Genomic DNA, 20,015 nt, shown 5'->3' with positions numbered 1-20,015 from the left:
CTTACCCCGTGCTCATTGTAGAGGACTTACCTTGCTCTTTGAGAGGTATCCATTGTGCTTTTCTCAAACTCCTCTGGTACATACCCTGACCACCATAGTTCTCTCTCACCCTCCCCCCTCCCCTTAATAACCATTTCTCCTGAATCCCACTACGTCCTCACTCAGTTATCTCTTCCTCCCTCCCCCCCATACCCTGAGCTTGGCCTCCACCCCTCCCACTCTCCCCCTCACACATGTTATGGCTTGGCGGCCTGCTGCTGCCTGGTTTGTTGAATAGTGAGGCTTAGGAGGTGGCTTGCAAGCAGTATGATTCATTTACCATGGGAGTCAACAACCTGCAGCACTGAGGTACAACAGAATGGTGTCTTCCATGGTAAATCAAAATGCGGTAAAAGCACATCCCTCCGAAGTTTGTACCTGAAAGCAATGGAGGGTTATGTGACTTGTCAAGATCACAAGCAGCAGCAGAGGAATTTGAACCTTGGCTTCCCTGGTTCTTAGCCTGTTTGCTCTAATCGTTAGGCTACTCCTCCACTAACCAGTCTGTCTTCTTGAGATAACGGGATGATATCATCTGAATATAAACGTAAACTGTCAACATCAGGAAAGATTCTGTAGGCTGGAGCAGAGCCAGCTGCAGTTATGAAGAGCAGGTTTATCACAGTTTTCACACATTTAGGACCTATTACCCATTATGCTCTCTTGAAGCCAGGGCCCATGAACAATCCAAGCACCTTCCCTCACTTTAGAAGAGAACTGATAGAAGAAAGATCCCCCTCCCTTCTGCCGCTATCCCACACTGCTTGCTCATCTTTAGACCTATGTGGTTTGATTGCCTCAAGGCCTCGGGAAGTTGTATCATTTCATACCTTCCTAAAGACAGCCCAGATACTTAGCTCAGTCTGCACTGATCTGCTGAAGGGAGTAATCAGCAATGTCAGAAGTTAATCCAATAAAAAAAAAGTTATCTACAATTTGTTTCTGTGTATCTTCAGTGGATTAACCAAGTAATCACACTCTTGTATCTTGCATTGTTAAGTACTAGGCACTCACATTTCTTTCACAACTTTTTGCGAGGTCTGCAAATATGAAAAGTGTTGTGTATCTTCTTGTTTTGTGGAGAATGTAATACTGTCCACACTCTCTTTTCCACTCCACTTTTGGGAAAATTGTTTGCACTCCACCGTAGCGAAAAATACTCTAAACTGTGGCTGGATTCCAAGCATTCTTTTGCCTTCTGGAATCTTTCTTGTGAAAGAGAGAGAGAAAAAAAACAAAAACTTAATTCATAATATAATATTACTTTCAAATACTATGGGCCAGATATGTTGAGGGGTTTCTGCTGTGTTTGCATTTATGGGAAAATGCTTTCTACATCTGTCCCTATAAATATTAAACAGTTGACATATTAACAGTTGGCACAGTAAGATACAGCACATAGAAGAGTGATACTTCTAGAGAAAATTAGGAAATTCTGTGGTCTTGAATTTTTTGTAAATTCTATGATAATGTTAGCTTATTGTTTGCATGTCACTTAAGTGTTTTCTGTAATGGTGTGTTTAATTTACATAGGGTTCTTTTACTAAGCTGTGGTAAGTGCCGGAGCACACTTACTTCAGCTTAAAAGGGTTTACCGCAGTATGCGCTGAGGCATCCTGAGGTAAAACCCAATGTGCTTGCGCAAAAAATAGTTTTGAATTTTTCTCAGAGGGGGGTGTGTCTAGGGGCAGAGAGTGGGTGTGACAGCACAAATCTGTTAGCGCAGCCACATTACCACACATCAGTGGCATAGCTAGAAGGAAATTTTTGGGTGAGACAACAGTTTGGATGGGTGGGCACTAGAGTTGCCAACTTTTTGAAAGAGAAAAAAAAAAAGCCACCTGATGCACCTATGTTCCACCTCTACTTTACTCCCAATAACTTAAATGAGGGTGGCAGTGCAGGCTTCAATGGCTGCAGGCCAACTTGAGAGCTAAGACAAATACAAGAGACTGCACTCTTCAGCCCACATTGAGCCACGGTCCTCCAACACACATATGGTATTGAAGCCAAATATATTCCACATCCAGAAAACCTCCTGGTCCTGCCTCCACCAATGATGGATGCAGAGCAGAGCAAGGACATTTCCCCACAAAACTTCCCATACAAAGAAATTTTGGTTTCTAGTGTAATCTCAATAATTGACCATTATTATAAAGTAATTTAAAAAAATCTATAAACAAGGTCACTCAGAATCTAGAGCAAATCTACCATGCCAGCACTAACTTCCAAAACAAGGATCCGACCTATGAAAAGGTAGTTCCCTAAATATTACAGTGGGGCCCTAAAATATCGATACATCTATCGAGAAAACTGAACAGGCCAAATTACTACAGAATGCTACATAGAAACTTCATGGTGACAGAATTACTCAGTCACACATACACAGAACACAAATGCCAAACACAGAATAAGTGACCACAGACTGTATAAATATAAATTAAACTGAAACACCAAGAAGCCAGACTTTGCATGTAGTAGAACACTAGAAAAACAAGAAAGGCATTTCCTCCTGTGTAAAATATAAAGATAGCACACACCAGGGATAGTGTTAGAGGGGTGCAACTGGGGCAATTGTGCTTGGCTGTCTAGTCAGAGAGAGCCCCAAGTTTGCCAGAAGCTAAAAAAAGGCGCAAACTGGTAATGGGCTTTGGGGTCCTCTTCTAGATTTCTGCCCTGGGCCCTAGCCATGTCTCATACCAGCTCTAGCAAGATGTACATGCCAAATCTGACATATTCTAATCACAAAACAGAAAATAAAAATAATAATTTTATACCTTTTTGTTGTCTGATCATTTTTAATTTTTCAAATCATATTGGTCCCAGTCTCTGGTTTCTGCTTCCCTCTGTCTTTCCTGTCCATTTGACATTTCTTCTCTCTCCATGTCCACCATCCATCTCCCATCTCTGTGTCCCAATATTTCCTTGTCCAGTACAAGGGACTGTGTTCATATCTCCGCATCCATCATTGTTCCTTTGTGCACCCATGTACCCTCCCTTCTGTGTTTCTATGCTCCCTCTTGTCTGGTATCTCCTGTGTCCATTGTATCTCTATTACCATATCTCCCCTGCCCCCAATGTTAAGCATTGCTCCTCTGTGCCCATATGCCGTCCCAATACAGCATCTCATCTGTGTCCCTGTCCCCATGCTCTCACACAATGTCCCTCCCTATATCCCCTTTTTCCCTCCCCCACACCAATGCATCCCTCTCCTCTCTGACCCCACCCCAATCAGCTCCTCTCCTCTCTTCCCTCCCCCTTATGCATCTGACTCATTCTTCCACTGTGGGTTCAGCATTTGAACCCCCCTCTTCCTTTATCTCCTTGGTCCAGCATATCTCTCCCTTCCCTCTAACTCAACCCCTCCCCCTCCCATAGGTCCATCACCTTCCTTCCTTTGCTCCAGCCCCCCTTCCCCTTGCAGGTCCACATCTCTCCCCCTTCCCTCCAGCTTTCCCCTGCATATCCAGCGCCTCTCTCTCCCTTCCCTCCCCCTGCATATCCTGCACCTCTCTCCCTCCCCCCTCCCACATATTCAGCACTTCTCTCACTTCCCTCCCCCCTACATATCAGCACCTCTCTCTCTCCCTTCCTTCCCACCCCTTGCATATCCAGCACCTCTCTCCCTTCCCTCCCCTCCATTTGCCGGTCCACATATCTATCCCTTCCCTACAACACCTCCTTACATGCCCATTGCCTCTCTCCCTTCCCTCCAACCTCCCCCTCCCCACCCCACATGTCCAGTGCCTCTTTCCCCTCCCACAGTTCCGACACCTCCACATCTTCTATACCCTCCCCCCATCACCGTCACGGAGCTTGCACTTCATGCTATCATCTCCACCCAGCAGGAACTCCACACAGGCCTGCATTGGGGCCTTCTCTCTCTGCTGCATCCCGCCCTGCCTGCATAAACAGGAAATTGCATCAGTGGGTAAGACACAGTAGAGGAAAGACCCTGACGCAGGCTTGTGTGGAGTTTCTGCATGATAGCATAAAGTGCAAGCGCCGCCACAGCAGGGGCGGGGGAGGGTAAGAAAGACATGGAGGTGCCGGAACTGCGGGAGGGGAGCTAATGTTGAATTTTGTATGGCTGGGGTGTAGTGCTTTTAGGTGGGCCTTGGCCCATCCAGGCCCATCCGTAGCTACGCCCCTGCCACACACTAACTAAGGTGATGGTAAGGCTCATGCACTAATTTTTGTTAATGGCCTTGTGCTAATGGCAACATTAGTGCTGCCCATTAATTCCAAAAATGGAGAATCAGTCATTTTCCAGCTGCACTAAAAATGGCCTTACTGCACAAGGAAAAACCTGCGTCAACTTAGTTCAGCTTAGTAATAGGACCTCATAGTGTGTAAACAAAAAGCGGTGTACATATGAGTGGGGCATAAGCAGGACTCCCAGTTACACATGTAACTTACAGACTTCTATAGGTTACTTGCATCCCTGCCATGTTTAGGTGCCCACAGGTCTGCCAGGTCTATGGCTGGTGTAAATGCAGGTATGGAAATGTTAATTGCACCAATACCGGGTTACCCAGAACCTGAGTGCCCATAGAATAAGCTTCTACCACACATCCTCAGGGCACCTAAATGGAGTTGTCCAGTTGTAGAATTGCTGCCTTAGCAAATTAGCAACAAAATCACTGCAGATCAATTGTCCAAGCAAACATAGCTGGTTTACTATATTAAATATAACCCATAAAAGAAAAGGATTTGTATATTATGTTTCTGTAGGTAGAGTAGTAGGTAGCCTCTTGTTCCTGGACTTGCATTTCTTGTTGATAGTTCAATCAGGTCTAACATATAGTCAGGAGACACACCAAACAATATTTTGAAGATTATGGTGCAAGTTTTAAAGAATAATCTAGCTTTAATTGGGAGCCAGTGTAGCATTATTTTGACTTTTTGAATATTAGCCTTGCTGCTGTGTTTTGAATGGTCTGCAGTGATTTTAGCATGTTTTCTGTGTGTCCTACATATGCTGCATTGCAGTAATCTAGTTGGGGCAAGATTGTACTATAAGACAGAATGTTTGTTTGGAAAAATAGTCTCTGACTCTTCTCAGTTTCCTTAGAGTTGTAAAGCTTTTTGATGTGACTGCTGAAACCTGATTTTCAAGAGATAGATGTTTATCAAGAATAGTTCCTAATATTTTTAGTTGTGGTTCAATTGGGTATATTGTTTGGTCGATTGTGAAGTTTAGGTATGAAGTGGGATTGTGTGAGCTTGATAGAACCAGGAATTTGGTTTTGTCTCTATTTAGTTTAAGTTTGAAGGTTATGACCCAATTTTCCATGAGGTTGAGACCTTGTTTGACCTTGTCCAATATCTCTGTGATATTGTTATTGAAAGGTACATAAATAGTGGCTTCTTCAGCATATATAAAAGGATTAAATCCCGTGTTTTCCAATTTCTTGCTGAGTGGAACCATCATAACATTAAATAGTATAGGTGATATTGAGGAACCTTGTGGCACCCCGCATTCAGGAATCTAAGAGGCTGAGAACTGGTTGGCCATCTGTATTAGATATGATCTTGACCTTAGGAAGCCATTGAACCAAACTGCTACTGCACCGCTAATTCCCATGTTGTCTAGCAGGGTCATTAGTGTTGTGTGGTCTACTACATCAAAGGCACTTGACATATCAAATTGTAGTAGAATTTTCTGACCTTGGCATATCAATGTTCTGAATTTTGTTATCAGCGTAGTTATGACTGTCTCTGTTCTATATAATGGCCTACAGCCTGATTGAGAATTATGGAGGACCTGAGAATTACATCAGATATTCCATTAATTGTTGTGCTACTAGACCGGCCACTGGTCTATAATTTGTAATGTCATTGATCTTATTTGTGGCGTTTTTAGGGATTGGAGTGAGTATGATGTTGCCCTTATCAGAAGGGAAATGACCATGCGAGAACATGTATTCTACGTGTTCAGTGACGCATTTTATGAACCAGTCTGGTGGGTTTTTCTTAATATAGTTTGGGCAGCTATCTAGTAGACAGCACATAAAGGCACAGCCAATAACATGCAATACAGATAACTCTGTCTCTTAAATTAGCATTAATTGTTCTGCATTATCTGAGACATTAACAGTATGACCTCCCTGTTAACATGTAAGGTGTAGTCCCTGTCCATTTTCCACCCCAAAATAGTGTTTTCCATATTTGAGGGTAATTTTGTAAAGGGATTTTTGTGTGGATATGCCAGTATACATATATAAAATGCTTCTTATAAAATAGCTCCTGTGTTAAAGTACACACAGTGATAAGAATGAGCCTGCTATTTTGTGACTGGTGTAGGCATGGACAGTGTTGCGATTAATGTGCGTTGCTTTGTACTTAACACGAGAGCAGGTTTAAACATACCTGAGTTTTCATTTTACCTGTACTTTCTGCCAGTAGCATAGCCAGGAACTTTTTACAGGGAGTGCATCTCCCCACCCCCCTGTGCCGCCCCCACACTGCCACTGCCTCTATCTCTCCACCCCGCCGCTGCCCCCATACTTTAAAATACTCTTGGCTTTAGTCTTCACCCGGGCAGTGGTAGCAGCACTCACAGACTGCCTACGAAGTGCTCCAGGGCCTCCTTCCTGAACCATCCCACCCCTTCTGATGCAACTTCCTGTTTTGTGAAGGGCAGGTGATTCAGGGAGTACGTCCCGAAACAGGCCCGGGTAAAGACTTAAGCCGAGAGGATTTTAAGTTGGGAGAGGGGCTGGGTCTGACAGGGGGTGTGTGTATGCCACTGACGCACCTAGTTTAAATGTGCCGCAGCTTTCTGCAGATGTTTGTTGGCATTTTCAATATTCAAAGGAACTGGGCAGGAGAGGCTCCTGCCCTTTAAACCCTGCTGAGCTGTTGACCACTGATATTCAGTGGCACTTAACTGGGTAATACCCCTGAATATCACCGCTAACCAGACATCTACTAGGTTATGGGTGGGCAAGGGGGTGGAGTGACAGCTGGTTAGCGGTGATATTTAGTCCAATAACGGACTAAGTGAGCACATAAAGGGGCCCTTTTACTAAGCTGTGGTAGGCATTAATGTGTGCCTAATGCAGCTTAAAATGGCATACCACAAGGTGTGCTCAGCCATCCTATGGTAAGTGGCAGATTGCTAACTGTGGAAAGTGGATGTTCCTGTGCTAATCAATTAGTGCAGCTCCATTAGCCAACACTAAAGCACAGATACTATGTGAACCCTTACCACTTACAAAATGGGTGGCGATAAGTGTACACGTGGGAAAGAATTTTGAATGGCTGCGCAATAATGGCAACATTAATGCATGACTCCAAACTCTGGCTTGCAAACCAATAAAATGTACTCAACAAAACCAAATTAACTTTGCTGATTATATATGCACCAATCATATTTAGACTCAAGGACTTAATTGATTAATTATGCAGCAGATTAATTATGCAGCAGATTAATTATGCGCGCAACCTTGGAGTCATCTTTGACTCCGCTCTCTCCTTCTCTGCTCATATTCAGCAGATTGCCAAAACCTGTCGTTTCTTTTTCTATAATATTAACAAAATTCGCCCTTTCCTCTCCGAGGACGCTACCAAAACCCTTACCCACACCCTTATCACCTCTCGCCTAGACTAATGCAATTTGCTTCTCTCTGGTCTCCCGCTCAGCCATCTATCTCCTCTTCAATCTGTCCAAAACTCTGCTGCGCGTCTTATATTCCGCCAGAATCGCTATACTCACGTTAGCCCTCTCCGCAAGTCGCTTCACTGGCTCCCTATCCGCTTCCGCATACGGTTCAAACTTCTCCTTTTGACCTACAAGTGCATCCACTCCACAGCTCCTCAGTACCTTTCCGCTCTCATCTCTTCTTACACTCCTCCCCGTGAACTCCGTTCGCTGGGTAAAAGTCTCCTGTCATCCCCCTTCTCCTCCACTGCTAACTCCCGGCTCCGTTCCTTCTATCTCGCTGCTCCCTATGCCTGGAATAGACTCCCTGAGCCAGTACGTCAGGCTCAGTCTCTGGCTGTCTTCAAGTCTAGGCTTAAAGCCCACCTCTTTGCTACTGCTTTCGACTCCTAACCATGACTCTTACTCAACACCCTCTCTTATCACCCCTACCACTGCAATTTCCCCACTGCTAGCTGTCTGTTCGTCTGTCCAATTTAGGTTGTAAGCTCTGTTGAGCAGGGACTGTCTTTTCATGTTAATTTGTACAGCGCTGCGTAAGACTAGTAGAGCTATAGAAATGTTTAATAGTAGTAGTAGTATTAACAGGGCTACTGATATTTTGCAGACTTTTGCATCATAAGTCAAAACCTACCACCATCCTTATTATTATTATCTTTTCAGTTGTACCCTTTATTCTCTTCTTTACTTTACTTTTCTTTTATTTCTTTTCCCACTTACATTTTATGTTTTGTGTTTTCATATGTTCTTTTAAAAAAAATCCAATTGTGGGAAAATGATTTAACATTTTAGATTCAACTTTTCTTTGCACGGTACTAGCTCTGCGGAGCCCCTCTGTTTCACAGCTTATCGCTTCCTCAGGAGCTGCCGGCACAACACTGACGCTTCCACTAATTTTCTCTTATTGGCATTTCTGGTAAAGGGGTACAACATGCACTGATATCTTTGTGCCCCTTTTCCAGAAACGCTAATAAGAGAAAATTGGTGGAAGCGTCAGTATTCCCCCCGTTTACTAAGCTGCACTAGCAGCTGCCATGCACTAATGCCGACATAGCCCATTCACTTTGAATGGGCTGTGTTGGCATTGCCATGCGGCTTGGTAAACAGGATGGTAATTTTCCCACAGATTTTTTTAAAGAAAATATAAAATGGAACTGACATCAATGCTGTTCTCGTGTTTTTTCTCTTTTACCACTATGTTTGGTTTCCTTGCACCCATAGGAATCCTGCTCAGAAGGAAGGGATCCCCAGAAGCTTAGCCGGTGGTGGGAGGCAGGGCTGGTGGTTAGGAGGTGGGGATAGTGCTGGGCAGACTTATACGGTCTGTGCCAGAGCTGGTGGTGGGAGGCGGGGCTGGTGGTTGGGAGCCGAGGATAGTATTGGGCAGACTTATACGGTCTGTGCCGGAGCCGGTGGTGGGAGGCAGGGCGGGTGGTTAGGGGGCGGGGATAGTGCTGGGCAGACTTATACGGTCTGTGCCCTGAAAAAGACAGGTACAATTCAAGGTAAGGTATACACAAAAAATGGCACATGTGAGTTTATCGTGTTGGGCAGACTGGATGGACCGTGCAGGTCTTTTTCTGCCGTCATCTACTACGTTACTATGTTATATTTCTGTTAGGGTCATGATTCCGATGCTTTTCCAGTATAGTGATGTTGTGCCTTTCTTTTTTTTTTGTTCAATCATTTTTATTAATTTGGATATAACAATAAAAAAGGAAATTAAGTACCATTGACTTAATAACAGTTTAACAAGTTAGAACATATACACTGACTTATAGAAAAATTATGGACAGTGTTTACATCATCTCTAGAATCCCTGATGCTGTAACATTACAGGTAATTATAACTATAGGAGTAAACATATTATTAAATGTTAGAGGTGAAGAAAAGAAATTATTCTTATATTTGTAATTAGTACCCATTTATAGATGCTTGAATTATAATAATTAATGTTGATTGGATAAGTAATTGAGTATGGGAGACCAGGTTTTATTAAATGCTACAAGGGAACCGCATTTCTGAGCAGCAGCTTTTTCATATTTAGCGTATAGACATACTGTATTCCACCACATATCATAAGATAACTTCGTAAAGTCCTTGCAGTTTTGACATATCAGTTTTAAAGCAACATGAATCAATATACGAAGTAATTTGGCTATGTGTGCTTGTAGTATCATGTCTAAACCAAATTCTCCCGTGATTATGATTTTGTATGTTAATGAGATCTTAAAATCTAGAATTTGAGAAATAGTTTCCTCTATATGAGAGCAATACTCATCCAGTATATGGCAATGGTAAATTAAATGGTCTAATGTGCCTACATGGTTGTTACAAGACCAACATCTATTTGAAATTTCTTTAGATATTTTGGAAAGTTTGTAAGGTGTCCACATAGCTCTATGCAAGATGTAGAATGATGATTGGGTAAGAGCAGATGATTTTGAAGATTTATATAATAATGTCCAGATTTTTTCCCATTGTTCTTCAGTAATTTGAGAATTGAGTTCTTTGTTCCAAATGTTTTGTAAAGCTGAAGGGTAATGAGAAGAGTGATCCTGTAAGATTTTGTACCATGTTGATGCCGTTTTTTTCCCATTAGCCAACTGATGGCATAATGTTAAACAACTTGGAGTTTCATCCTTTAATGAGTTAATATCAAAGTTTGCAGAAATGCAGTGTTTTAGTTGTAGCCATTGAAAGTAGCACTGATTGTGTAGGTTATACTTTGCCTGTAGTGTTGTGCCTTTCTTGATAGAAATTTTATGCCATGAGAACTTCACAGCCAGCTATGAGATGAGTGACCATTTCCAGCTGTTTCTTACAGAATCTACAGATGTTTGTTGCACCAACTTTCTTTATGCTTGTTATAAATCATCTTGTCCATAATCTGCAGTCCTGGGCTGCAACTATCAATTGTTCATCCTTAGGTTACAATTCACCTCTTCTTAACCATTCATGTGTCCAGTTTTGTTCAAAAAATGGTTCCTGGAGTAATCCTTTGTATTTTCCGCTATACTTATGTGTTTGCTACTTGTTTTTCCTCGTTGTCTTGCGAGATTCCTGTGGTTCAGACTTCATGTGACTGTTTATTTATTTATTAGGATTTATTTACCGCCTTTTTGAAGGAATTCACTCAAGGCGGTGTACAGTAAGAATAGATCAAACATGAGCAGGAGGCAATTAGAGCAGTAAAAATATTCGAACAACTATACAAAGTATGGCATGGTCTACTACTTGCAATGACAACACGATATGTACTAGAACATTATAATTGGTAGTGAAGAGTAAGGCAAAGTTGTAACATATAGATGAGTAAAAGAGTAGGAAGAATTAGAAAGTAAGGTGATTGATTTGAAGAAAGTTGCACGTGAGGTCAGAGAGATGGTTAAATATTATCTCAGCTAGAGTAGGAGTGGATAAACATGTCCCGCTGCAGTATGTGCAGCCCGAGTCAATCCTTGTGTGTGTGAGTGAGACTAACAAGTTAGTTACTTCTTCCGTTAAAGGCTTGGTTGAAGAGCCAAGCTTTCACCTGCTTCCCGAAGTAGAGGTAGTCTTGTGTTAAGTGGAGCCTTTCAGACAATACATTCCAGAGTGTGGGGGCTACTCCGGAGAAGGCTCGCTTGCGGGTATCACATCATGTAATGTCTTTTGGAGAGGGTGTAGTTAGTGAAAGACCTTGGGAGGACCTTAGTGTCCTTGGTGGTGTGTGGAGGATCATCCTATTCTTCAGATACTCGGGGCCATTTCCTTTCAGGGCCTTGAAGATCAGACATAGAGACTGTTACTGTTATTTGAGAAATACTTGGTGGTATCCAGGGCTGGCTTAGTTATCAGGCAAGCCAGGCAGTTACTTGGGGCAGCAAAGACCAGTTGCGATCAAAGCAAGCCAATAGGTCCTTCTAGCCCATCTAAGTCCAAGAGTTATCATTGCAGGGAGCGATGGCAGTTTTCAAGTAGCCCATTAACTGGTGTAAATAGCCTTTGGAAACTGGCCACATTTCATATACGTGAGCCTTTCAGAGCAAAAGTGGGCCATGTCCACTTTTTATATTTTTTCAGCTATGCATTGATTCATAGCTTCTCTGTCCTAAAGACTTTGAATAATTAGGCCATGTCCATACCTAACCACTTGGCCCGATTTCTCTTGTAAGTCTTTAGGCCATAGAGTATATGAATCAGAACATAACTGCAGTGGCGTTTCTTGGTCGGCTGCCACCCGGAGCAGATTGCGCTGCGCACCTCCCCCCCTCCGGGTGCAGCGTCCCCACTGGTGCTTCACATCCAAGCCCCCACCCCCATGGGTGCATTCTGCTTACCTGCTGTGGTGCTGGGAGCAGCCGCACAGCTGTCGGCTCTGCTGGTTCCCTGCTCCCTCTGCCCCGGAACAGGAAGTAACAGCAGAGGGAGGAGGGAACCAGTAGAGCCGACAGCCGTGCGGCTGCTCCCTGCACCCCTCCTGCAGCGTGCACCCTGGGTGGACTGCCCCCACCTTGCCCTCGGTACGCCACCACATAACTGAAATAATGCAAAAAGTGGACATGGCCCGCTATTGCTCTGAAAGGCTCATGTATACAAACCAAAGTTTGATACTTAAAAGTAAAAATTTTGATTATGCATTTTTACAGGATCATTCTAGGACAAATATGTTGGGATGATCATGATTATTGAGTTTAATTATTGGAACTTGCAAGTTAATGGGGATGCAAGGCTGAAGGTTCACCTAGGGCACCTAATAACCTTGCATTGCCCCAGTTGGTATCATAACTTTCTTCTGATGTAGACAGGATACACAAATTTGACATTTGACCATATTTGTTTGTTAGGATTTATTTGCCACCTTTTTTTAAAGAAATTCACCAAATGCAGTATACAGCAAGAATAAGCCAACCATAGGCAATAGACAATTACAGCAGTAAAAAATATTCAGATAGCAGTACATAGAGGGACATTTTCGATATGACGTTTAGGTCTGGCTTTGGACGTTTTGCAAAAAATGTCCAAACTCTAAATAGGAAAGGTCATTTTTGTTTTTGAAAACACTGTTTTGAACAAGGTTTTGTGATTTGGACGTTTTGTTTTTTTGGTCCATTTTCAAACAACAAAACGTCCAATTTCAAAACACACAAAATCAAGCCATTGGGATGTAGGAGGAGCCAGCATTTTTAGTAGATTGGTCCCCCAGACATCCCAGGAAAGCAATAGGGCACCCTAGGGGGCACTGCAGTGGACTTCATAAAATGCTCCCAGGTACACATCTCACCATTGCTCCCTTATCTTGTCTGCTGAGCCCCCCAAAACCCACTACCCCCAACTGCACACCACTATCATAGCCCTTACAGGTGAAGGGGGCACCTACATGTGGGTACAGTGGGTTTCTGGTGAGTTTTGGAGGGCTCACAGTTTCCCCCACAACTGTAACAGGTAGGGAGAGGTATGGGCCTGGGTCCACCTGTCTGCAATGCACTCCACCCACCACTAGACTATTAGAGGTGACCTGCATGCTGTTCTAATGGACCTGAGTATAACATCTGAGGGTGCCATAGAGGCTGGCAAGTAATGTTTTTAATTACATTTTTGGGGGTGGGAGGGAGTTAGTGACCACTGGGGAGTAAGGGGAAGTCACCCCTTATTCCCTCCAGTGGTCATCTGGTCATTTAGGGCACCTTTTTGTGCCTTATTCGTTATAAAAACAGGTCTAGCTCAAAATGTCTTAGTGTTAGTCTTGGACGGGTTTATTCTGTTCCATTATGGCTGAAAAACAGTGTCTAGGCTTTGTAGAGTTGTTACATAAAGAGGGGCATTTTTGATAAAAACATCTCTGATTTTGGACGTTTTGCTAAAAATGTCAATAAATGGAGTGGCGAACATAGCAATTTTTGGACCTGAAAAAGTCTCTCTCTTTGATTTGAAATCACCTTTTTCTAGACATTTTGTGCTCAATGCATTTTTCTATAGGGACCATTTTGGGGGGGAAAAAAGTCCAAGAGAAAAACACCCAAAAACCAGCCATTGAGATGTCTGGGGGAGCCATCATTCTTAGTAGACTGACCACACAGACAATGCAGCAGAGCAGTGGGGCAGTCTAGGGGACACTTCAGTGGACGTCACATAAAAGGTCCCAGGTACACATCTTACCATAACCCCCTTATATTTTTGTTACATTTGTACGCCACGCTTTCCCACTCATGGCAGGCTCAATGCGGCTTATATATTTTGTATACAGGTACTTATTTGTACCTGGGGCAATGGAGGGTTATGTGACTTGCCCAGAGTCACAAGGAGCTGCCTGTGCCTGCAATGGGAATCAAACCCAGTTCCCCAGGACCAAAGTCCACCACTATAACCACTAGGCCACTCCTCCACTAGCAACATTCCATGTAGAAGCCTGCCCTTGCAGCCGTGCAGGCTTCTGTTTCTGTGAGTCTGACGTACATGCAGGACGTCAGACTCACAGAAACAGAAGCCTGCACGGCTGCAAGGGCAGGCTTCTACATGGAATGTTGCTAGTGGAATAGCAACATTAACATTCCATGTAGAATCTCAAATAGTAGCAACATTCCATGTAGAATCTGAAATAGGGAAAGGGAACTGGGACTTGATATGCTGCCTTTCTGTGGGGTTTACATATTATATACAGGTACTTATTTGTACCTGGGGCAATGGAGGGTTAAGTGACTTGCCCAGAGTCACAAGGAGCTGCCTGTGCCTGAAGTGGGAATTGAACTCAGTTCCTCAGGACCAAAGTCCACCACCCTAACCACTAGGCCACTCCTCCATTGTATGGTGAGCCCTCCGAGAACAGAGAACAACCTACTGTACCTCACTGTACACCACTACAATAACTCTCAAGGTTGTACCTATATGTAGGTAAAGTAGGTATTAGGGTTTTTTTGGAGGGCTCACATGTTCCACCACATTTTACCAGTTAGAGTGGGATATGGGCCTGGGTCCCTTTTTTTTTTTTGTAGTCCATTGCACTGACCACTAGGCTACTCCTGGTACCTGCCTGCTTTTCTAACAAGAATGTCCATCATATCTGAAGCTGTCATAGAGCCTGGTAAGTACTGTCACTGTCACATCTTAGGGGGCTGAGAGGGAGACTGTGTCCACTGGAGGAGTAAGGGGAGTTTTGCCTTAATCCCTCCAGTGGTCATTTGATCATTTAGGGCACCTTTAGGTCACTTATTTGTGATTAAAACAGGTCTTGTCAAAAATGTTTTGGTGCCGCCCTTCTGCTGCCCAGGTCCTGCCCAAAACACGTCCCCAACATGCCCTTTTGAAATTTGGACAAACTGTGGAGAAAAATGTCTAAAAACAGAGTGTTGAAAATCGCAACTTTGAGAGAAAAACATCCATCTACCACCTTATGATGTTTTATGGATGTTTTTTGTTTTAAAAATGAGCCCAAAGAATGTTTTATAACTTCTTCATATTTGATTTTCAAAGGTACATTTTATCATTTCAGGGTCTTCGTGGACTTCCTGGCCTTCTTGGACCACCTGGGAAACGTGGGCCACGGGTATGTGTATAATTGCCAAACTCATGCATACAGGTCACTTGTAAAAAGGCAAACTTCTTATATAGAGAAGTTTGTATAATTAGGAGCAAGCATCTGTTGTGTGCACAGCTGGTTGGAAAAACATTCTAGAAATGTTGTGTCATTGTGGGAGGACATATCAGATTGGGCTCTGTAAGGTCATTTTTGACCCTGGGTACTATTTAATGTTTGCATTCATTTGGATGATGGAATAGAAAGTCCTTACTAAATTCATGAATGATAATTGAATATATTATTACATGTAAAACGTAATCTAATATGCTTACTCTACTGAAAATCTGAATGTCTCCGTTCCTATCACAAAGCAGGGGCATAGCCAGACCTGCCATTTTGGGTGGGCCCTTCCCACCCACACCCCCATACATATATACATTTTTTTATAACCTTCCCCTCCGCCCTTGCATCCATCTCTCCCTCTCTCCTTCCATCCTCTCTGCCCCTACTCACATGTCTTAATCTTTTTCCCTCTCCTCTTCTCCAGACCCAGCATCTGCCCATCTCTCACTCTGAACCCCCGGCTCTATCTCTGAGCTGTCACCGACAGCGATTCCTATAGGCAACCTGTGCTAGCCTTGCAGACTCCCCTCTACTGTGTTCCCGCCAGTGAAGAAACAGGAAGTGACATCATTGAGGGCAGGACACGGTAGAGGAAATCTTTCAGGGCCGGCGCAGACTGCCTATAGGAATTGCCACCAGGGAAAGCTCTGAGGTACACCTAGGGGGATGGGGGGTTCAGAGAGAGACAGGCAGATACCATGCCATGAACGGAGAAGAGGAAGAGAGGAGCGTGAGGTGCTTTGGGGGCCGTATGGGCCAGTAGACTAGATGGGCCTGAGGCAAGAATGGGTAGGCCTGTGCCCACCCAGGCCCACCCGTAGCTACGCCACTGTCACAAAGAGGAGGGGTTTACAGATAAAATTAAACTAGAACTATCCCCTGTGGGAACCTGAAAAGGCTTCCATAGACACTGTTTGATGTGGGGCTCAAATATTCAGAGAGGTATTTTTGGAGACAGGGTTAGCCCACTGGCTCTGTGGTAGTAATGATAGTTGACATTCAGGAGATCAGGATTTTGAATCCTGAACGTAGTTTCTTTTACTCGCATGGCCAGGGTTTGGAAAACTGAAGAGGCAGCATTCATAACCCCAGAGGCTGGCAAAGTCTCAGTCATTGCATAGTGGTGACACCTAATGGTCAGGTTTGGATTTAATGCATTCTGAGTTCCTGAATGATCTCTCTTTGGCTAAAGCATCATTGCCACTATGTTAAATTACAAGAAGGGCATTAGGAGATTAAAAGATGGGGGGGGGGGGGGGGGGTTACAACACTGAGTCCCAAAGAGGGCTGACCAATTGAGCTAAAAGTCCATAGAAACTACAGAAATTTACAAGGATGAAAAAATATTTCTGCAAATCTTAAGACCCGTTCAACAGAAACTACAGTCAACAGATAGTGACAGTGTGCGGTATCACTCCTTTTCTTTCAGTCTCAAATGGGTAGCACTGTGAGTAGGAAGATTATTGCAAGCATATGCTTGTCGTCTACATGACCCCACATCTTTCTGCAGCAACACGTACTTCCTTTTTAAACCAGAAATATGCATCTTTGTGATGTTGAAAGCACAGGGCTGGTACAGGGATGTTAGGCATTTTAGGCAAACCTTTAATTTTGGTCCCCCTGAGCCTTCTCTCCCCACATTCCAGCATCTCACTGCTCCCTCTTTTCCTCCTATAGTCCAGTTTCTTCTTGTCCTCCATCCCCATGGATCAGCAGTCGTCCCCCCCCCCCTCTTTCTTAAGTACATAAGCATTGCCATACTGGGACAGACCGAAGGTCCATCAAGCCCAGTATCCTGTCTCAACAGTGGCCAATCCAGGTCACAAGTTTCCAGAAAGATCCCAAAACAGCAAAACAGATTTTATGCTGCTTATCCTAGAAATAAGCAATGGATTTTCCCAAGCCCACCTTAATAATGATTGATGGACTTTTCTTTTAGGAAATTATCCAAACTTTTTAAAACCCTGCTAAGCTAACTGCTTTTACCACATTCTCTGGCAACAAATTCCAGAGTTTAATTACTCATTGAGTGAAGAAATATTTTCTCTGGTTCATTTTAAATTTACTACTTAGTAACTGCTTTGCGTGCCCCCTAGTCCTAGTATTTTTGGAAAGAGTAAACAAGCGATTCACATCTACTTGTTCCACTCCACTCAGTATTTTATAAATCTCCATATTTCCCCTCAGCCATCTCTTCTCCATGCCAAAGAGCCTTAGCCACTTTAGCCTTTCTTCATAGGGAAATTGTCCCATCTCCTTTATCATTTTCATTGCCCTTCTCTGAACCTTTTCTAATTCCACTATATCTTTTTTGAGATGTGGCGACCAGAACTGCACACAGTATTTGAGGTGTGGTCGCACCATGGAGCGATACAAAAGAATTATAACATCCTCAGTTTTGTACTCCATTCCTTTCCTAATAATTCCTAACATTCTATTTGCTTTCTTAGCCGCAGCTGCACACTGAGCAGAAGGTTTCAATGTATCATCAATAATAACACCTAGATCCTTTTCCTGGTTGGTAACTCCTAATGTGGAACCTTGCATCACATAACTATGGTTTTTGGGTTCCTCTTTATCACATACATCACTTCGCACTGGCTTACATTAAAAGTCATCTGCCATTTGGATGCCCAGTTTCCCAGTCTCGTAAGGTCCTCTTGCAATTTTTCACAATCTTCTTGTGATTTAATAACTTTGTGTCATCAGCAAATTTAATTACCTCACTAGTTATTCCCATCTCTGGATCATTTATAAATATGTTAAAAAGCAGCAGTCCCAGCACAGACCCCTCACCTCCCCAGCAGTCCAGCATCTCTCCCACACTCCAGCATCCCCCCTCCTTTATAGTCCAGGATCTCCCCTTCCTCTCCCCCTGATGCTTGCCACTGAGTCATTATCACGAAAGACAAAACAGCAGGACTGAGCAGGCAAGCCAGAAACTAAACAAAAAGGAAGCAGAGGGCCTCAGGACATGCACACACTAAAGGATGCCATGTTCCCTCCACTCAATAACAAGAAGTCAGTGTCAGGGTGGGTGGAGATGTGGCAGGCCTTTAGTGCATACGTGCCAAGCTCTTCCTGCTTGGTTAGCTACTTGCTTGCAAGGCCTTAGCAAGCTGTGTGTGGCTGTACAGAGGGCAAGGGAAGCTGTCCACTGGCTTCCCTTGCGCTGATGTCCTCAAAGTGGGCAGGGCAGGAGGGCACCGAATCAGGATGCATTTGGTGCTTGCAATGCTCCTGTCTGTATGTACTGACTTGACATACATAATGTTTTGACTCATGGCAAAGTTCTATGTGGGAGGGAGGAGGAAGGTGAATTATTATAGAGGAACTGGTGTGGTATACAGAAGAAGGGAAAGGGAGATGATTGGAGGAAGGGAGATGGGAGTATGATTTACATGCCATCCCAATGTGGCATCATTTCCTCTGCAGAGAGCTGATCTGGGAGGGGAGAGGTCAGCAATGGCAGGGGATAGTTACAGGGAGGGGGGAAGAGCAAGTGGGAGAGGAGAATAATGGAGTATAGGGTACGGGGTTAGGGGAGAAGAGAGAGGGGAATTAGTGATGGAGGTATAACGGAGGGAGGGAGGTGTTAATAGGGTCTTGGAATGTGAATGGGCTCAATAATCCAGGAAAGAGGAGCATGGGACGGGAGAAGAACAAAGGAATATACTCCCACTAATGTGAAGGGATGAGGAAGGCTTTAGGCACTCTTAAGCTGTGGTAGCCTGAACAAATGCCTCACTGGCTTCAGTGGCGTTCCTAGGCTGCCTGACACCCGGGGCGGATTGCCGATGCGCCCCCCCCCCCCCCGGGTGCAACGCCCCCCCCCCCCCGGGTGCATTTTTGCCTGCTGGGAGGGTGCCACGTGCCTGTTGGCAAGTCCGCTCGTTCCCTCCCTGCTGCTCCCTGTGCCCTGGAACAGGAAGTAACCTGTTCTGCGCAGAGGGAGCAGCAGGAAGGGAACGAGTGGACTCGGCCAACAGGCGCGCCCCCCCCCCCCACAGCAGCATGCACCTGGGGCAGACCGCCCCCCCCCCTTGGTATACCACTGACTGGCTTACCTCTTAAGCCAGCCAGTGCACATTAATTAAGGGGCCCTTTTACTAAACCACGTAAGTGTCAATGCATGCCAAAACGGCACGCATGACATTTTTGGCACGCGCCCACTACATTCACCCAAAAAATATTTTTTTATTTTCTGGCGCACGTCAGCTATGCCCGCCAAGTGGCATTTGCCACTCATAGGTCATTACCGTCCGGTTACCACGTGAGACTTTACTGCTAGGTCAATGGCTAGCCGTAAGGTCTCAGACCCAAAATGGACTTGCAGCAATTTTGATTTTGCCGCACGTCCATTTTTGGCAAAAATTTTAAAAAAGGCTTTTTTACAGGCACGCTGAAAAATGGATTGGCACACACCCAAAACCCACGCCTACACTACCTGCAAGCCATTTTTCAGTGCACCTTAGTAAAAGGACCCCTAATTAATTAATTAATTAATTAATTAAAAAAACTGCTGTTAGAACCATAACATGGATTGGTGGTTATGGTTCTAACAGCAATTTTATTTATTTATTTATTTATGTGCATTTGCTTACATGCCTTACTGGATTAGTCAAGGCATAGCACAAAAAAGTTTTCATAACATGATCATATTACCCCTCTTGTCACTGAACCACTGGT

General features: G+C 44.0%; 1 protein-coding gene across 1 annotated transcript in view; it reads left to right on the top strand.

Moving 5' to 3' along the window:
- Nucleotides 1-20,015, top strand: part of LOC115473204 (collagen alpha-1(XXVII) chain B-like) — a 252,306-nt gene that overhangs the window by 41,006 nt on the left and 191,285 nt on the right. Inside the window, exon 4 of the mRNA XM_030207971.1 lies at nucleotides 15,177-15,230. Coding sequence (XP_030063831.1) covers nucleotides 15,177-15,230 — 54 coding nt within the window. The remainder of the gene's footprint in view (nucleotides 1-15,176; nucleotides 15,231-20,015) is intronic.

Source organism: Microcaecilia unicolor, chromosome 6 (assembly GCF_901765095.1).
Source record: "Microcaecilia unicolor chromosome 6, aMicUni1.1, whole genome shotgun sequence".
Lineage (NCBI taxonomy): Eukaryota > Metazoa > Chordata > Amphibia > Gymnophiona > Siphonopidae > Microcaecilia > Microcaecilia unicolor.
Note: the sequence above shows the minus strand (reverse complement) of the source record. Positions and strands in the feature narration are given on the sequence as shown.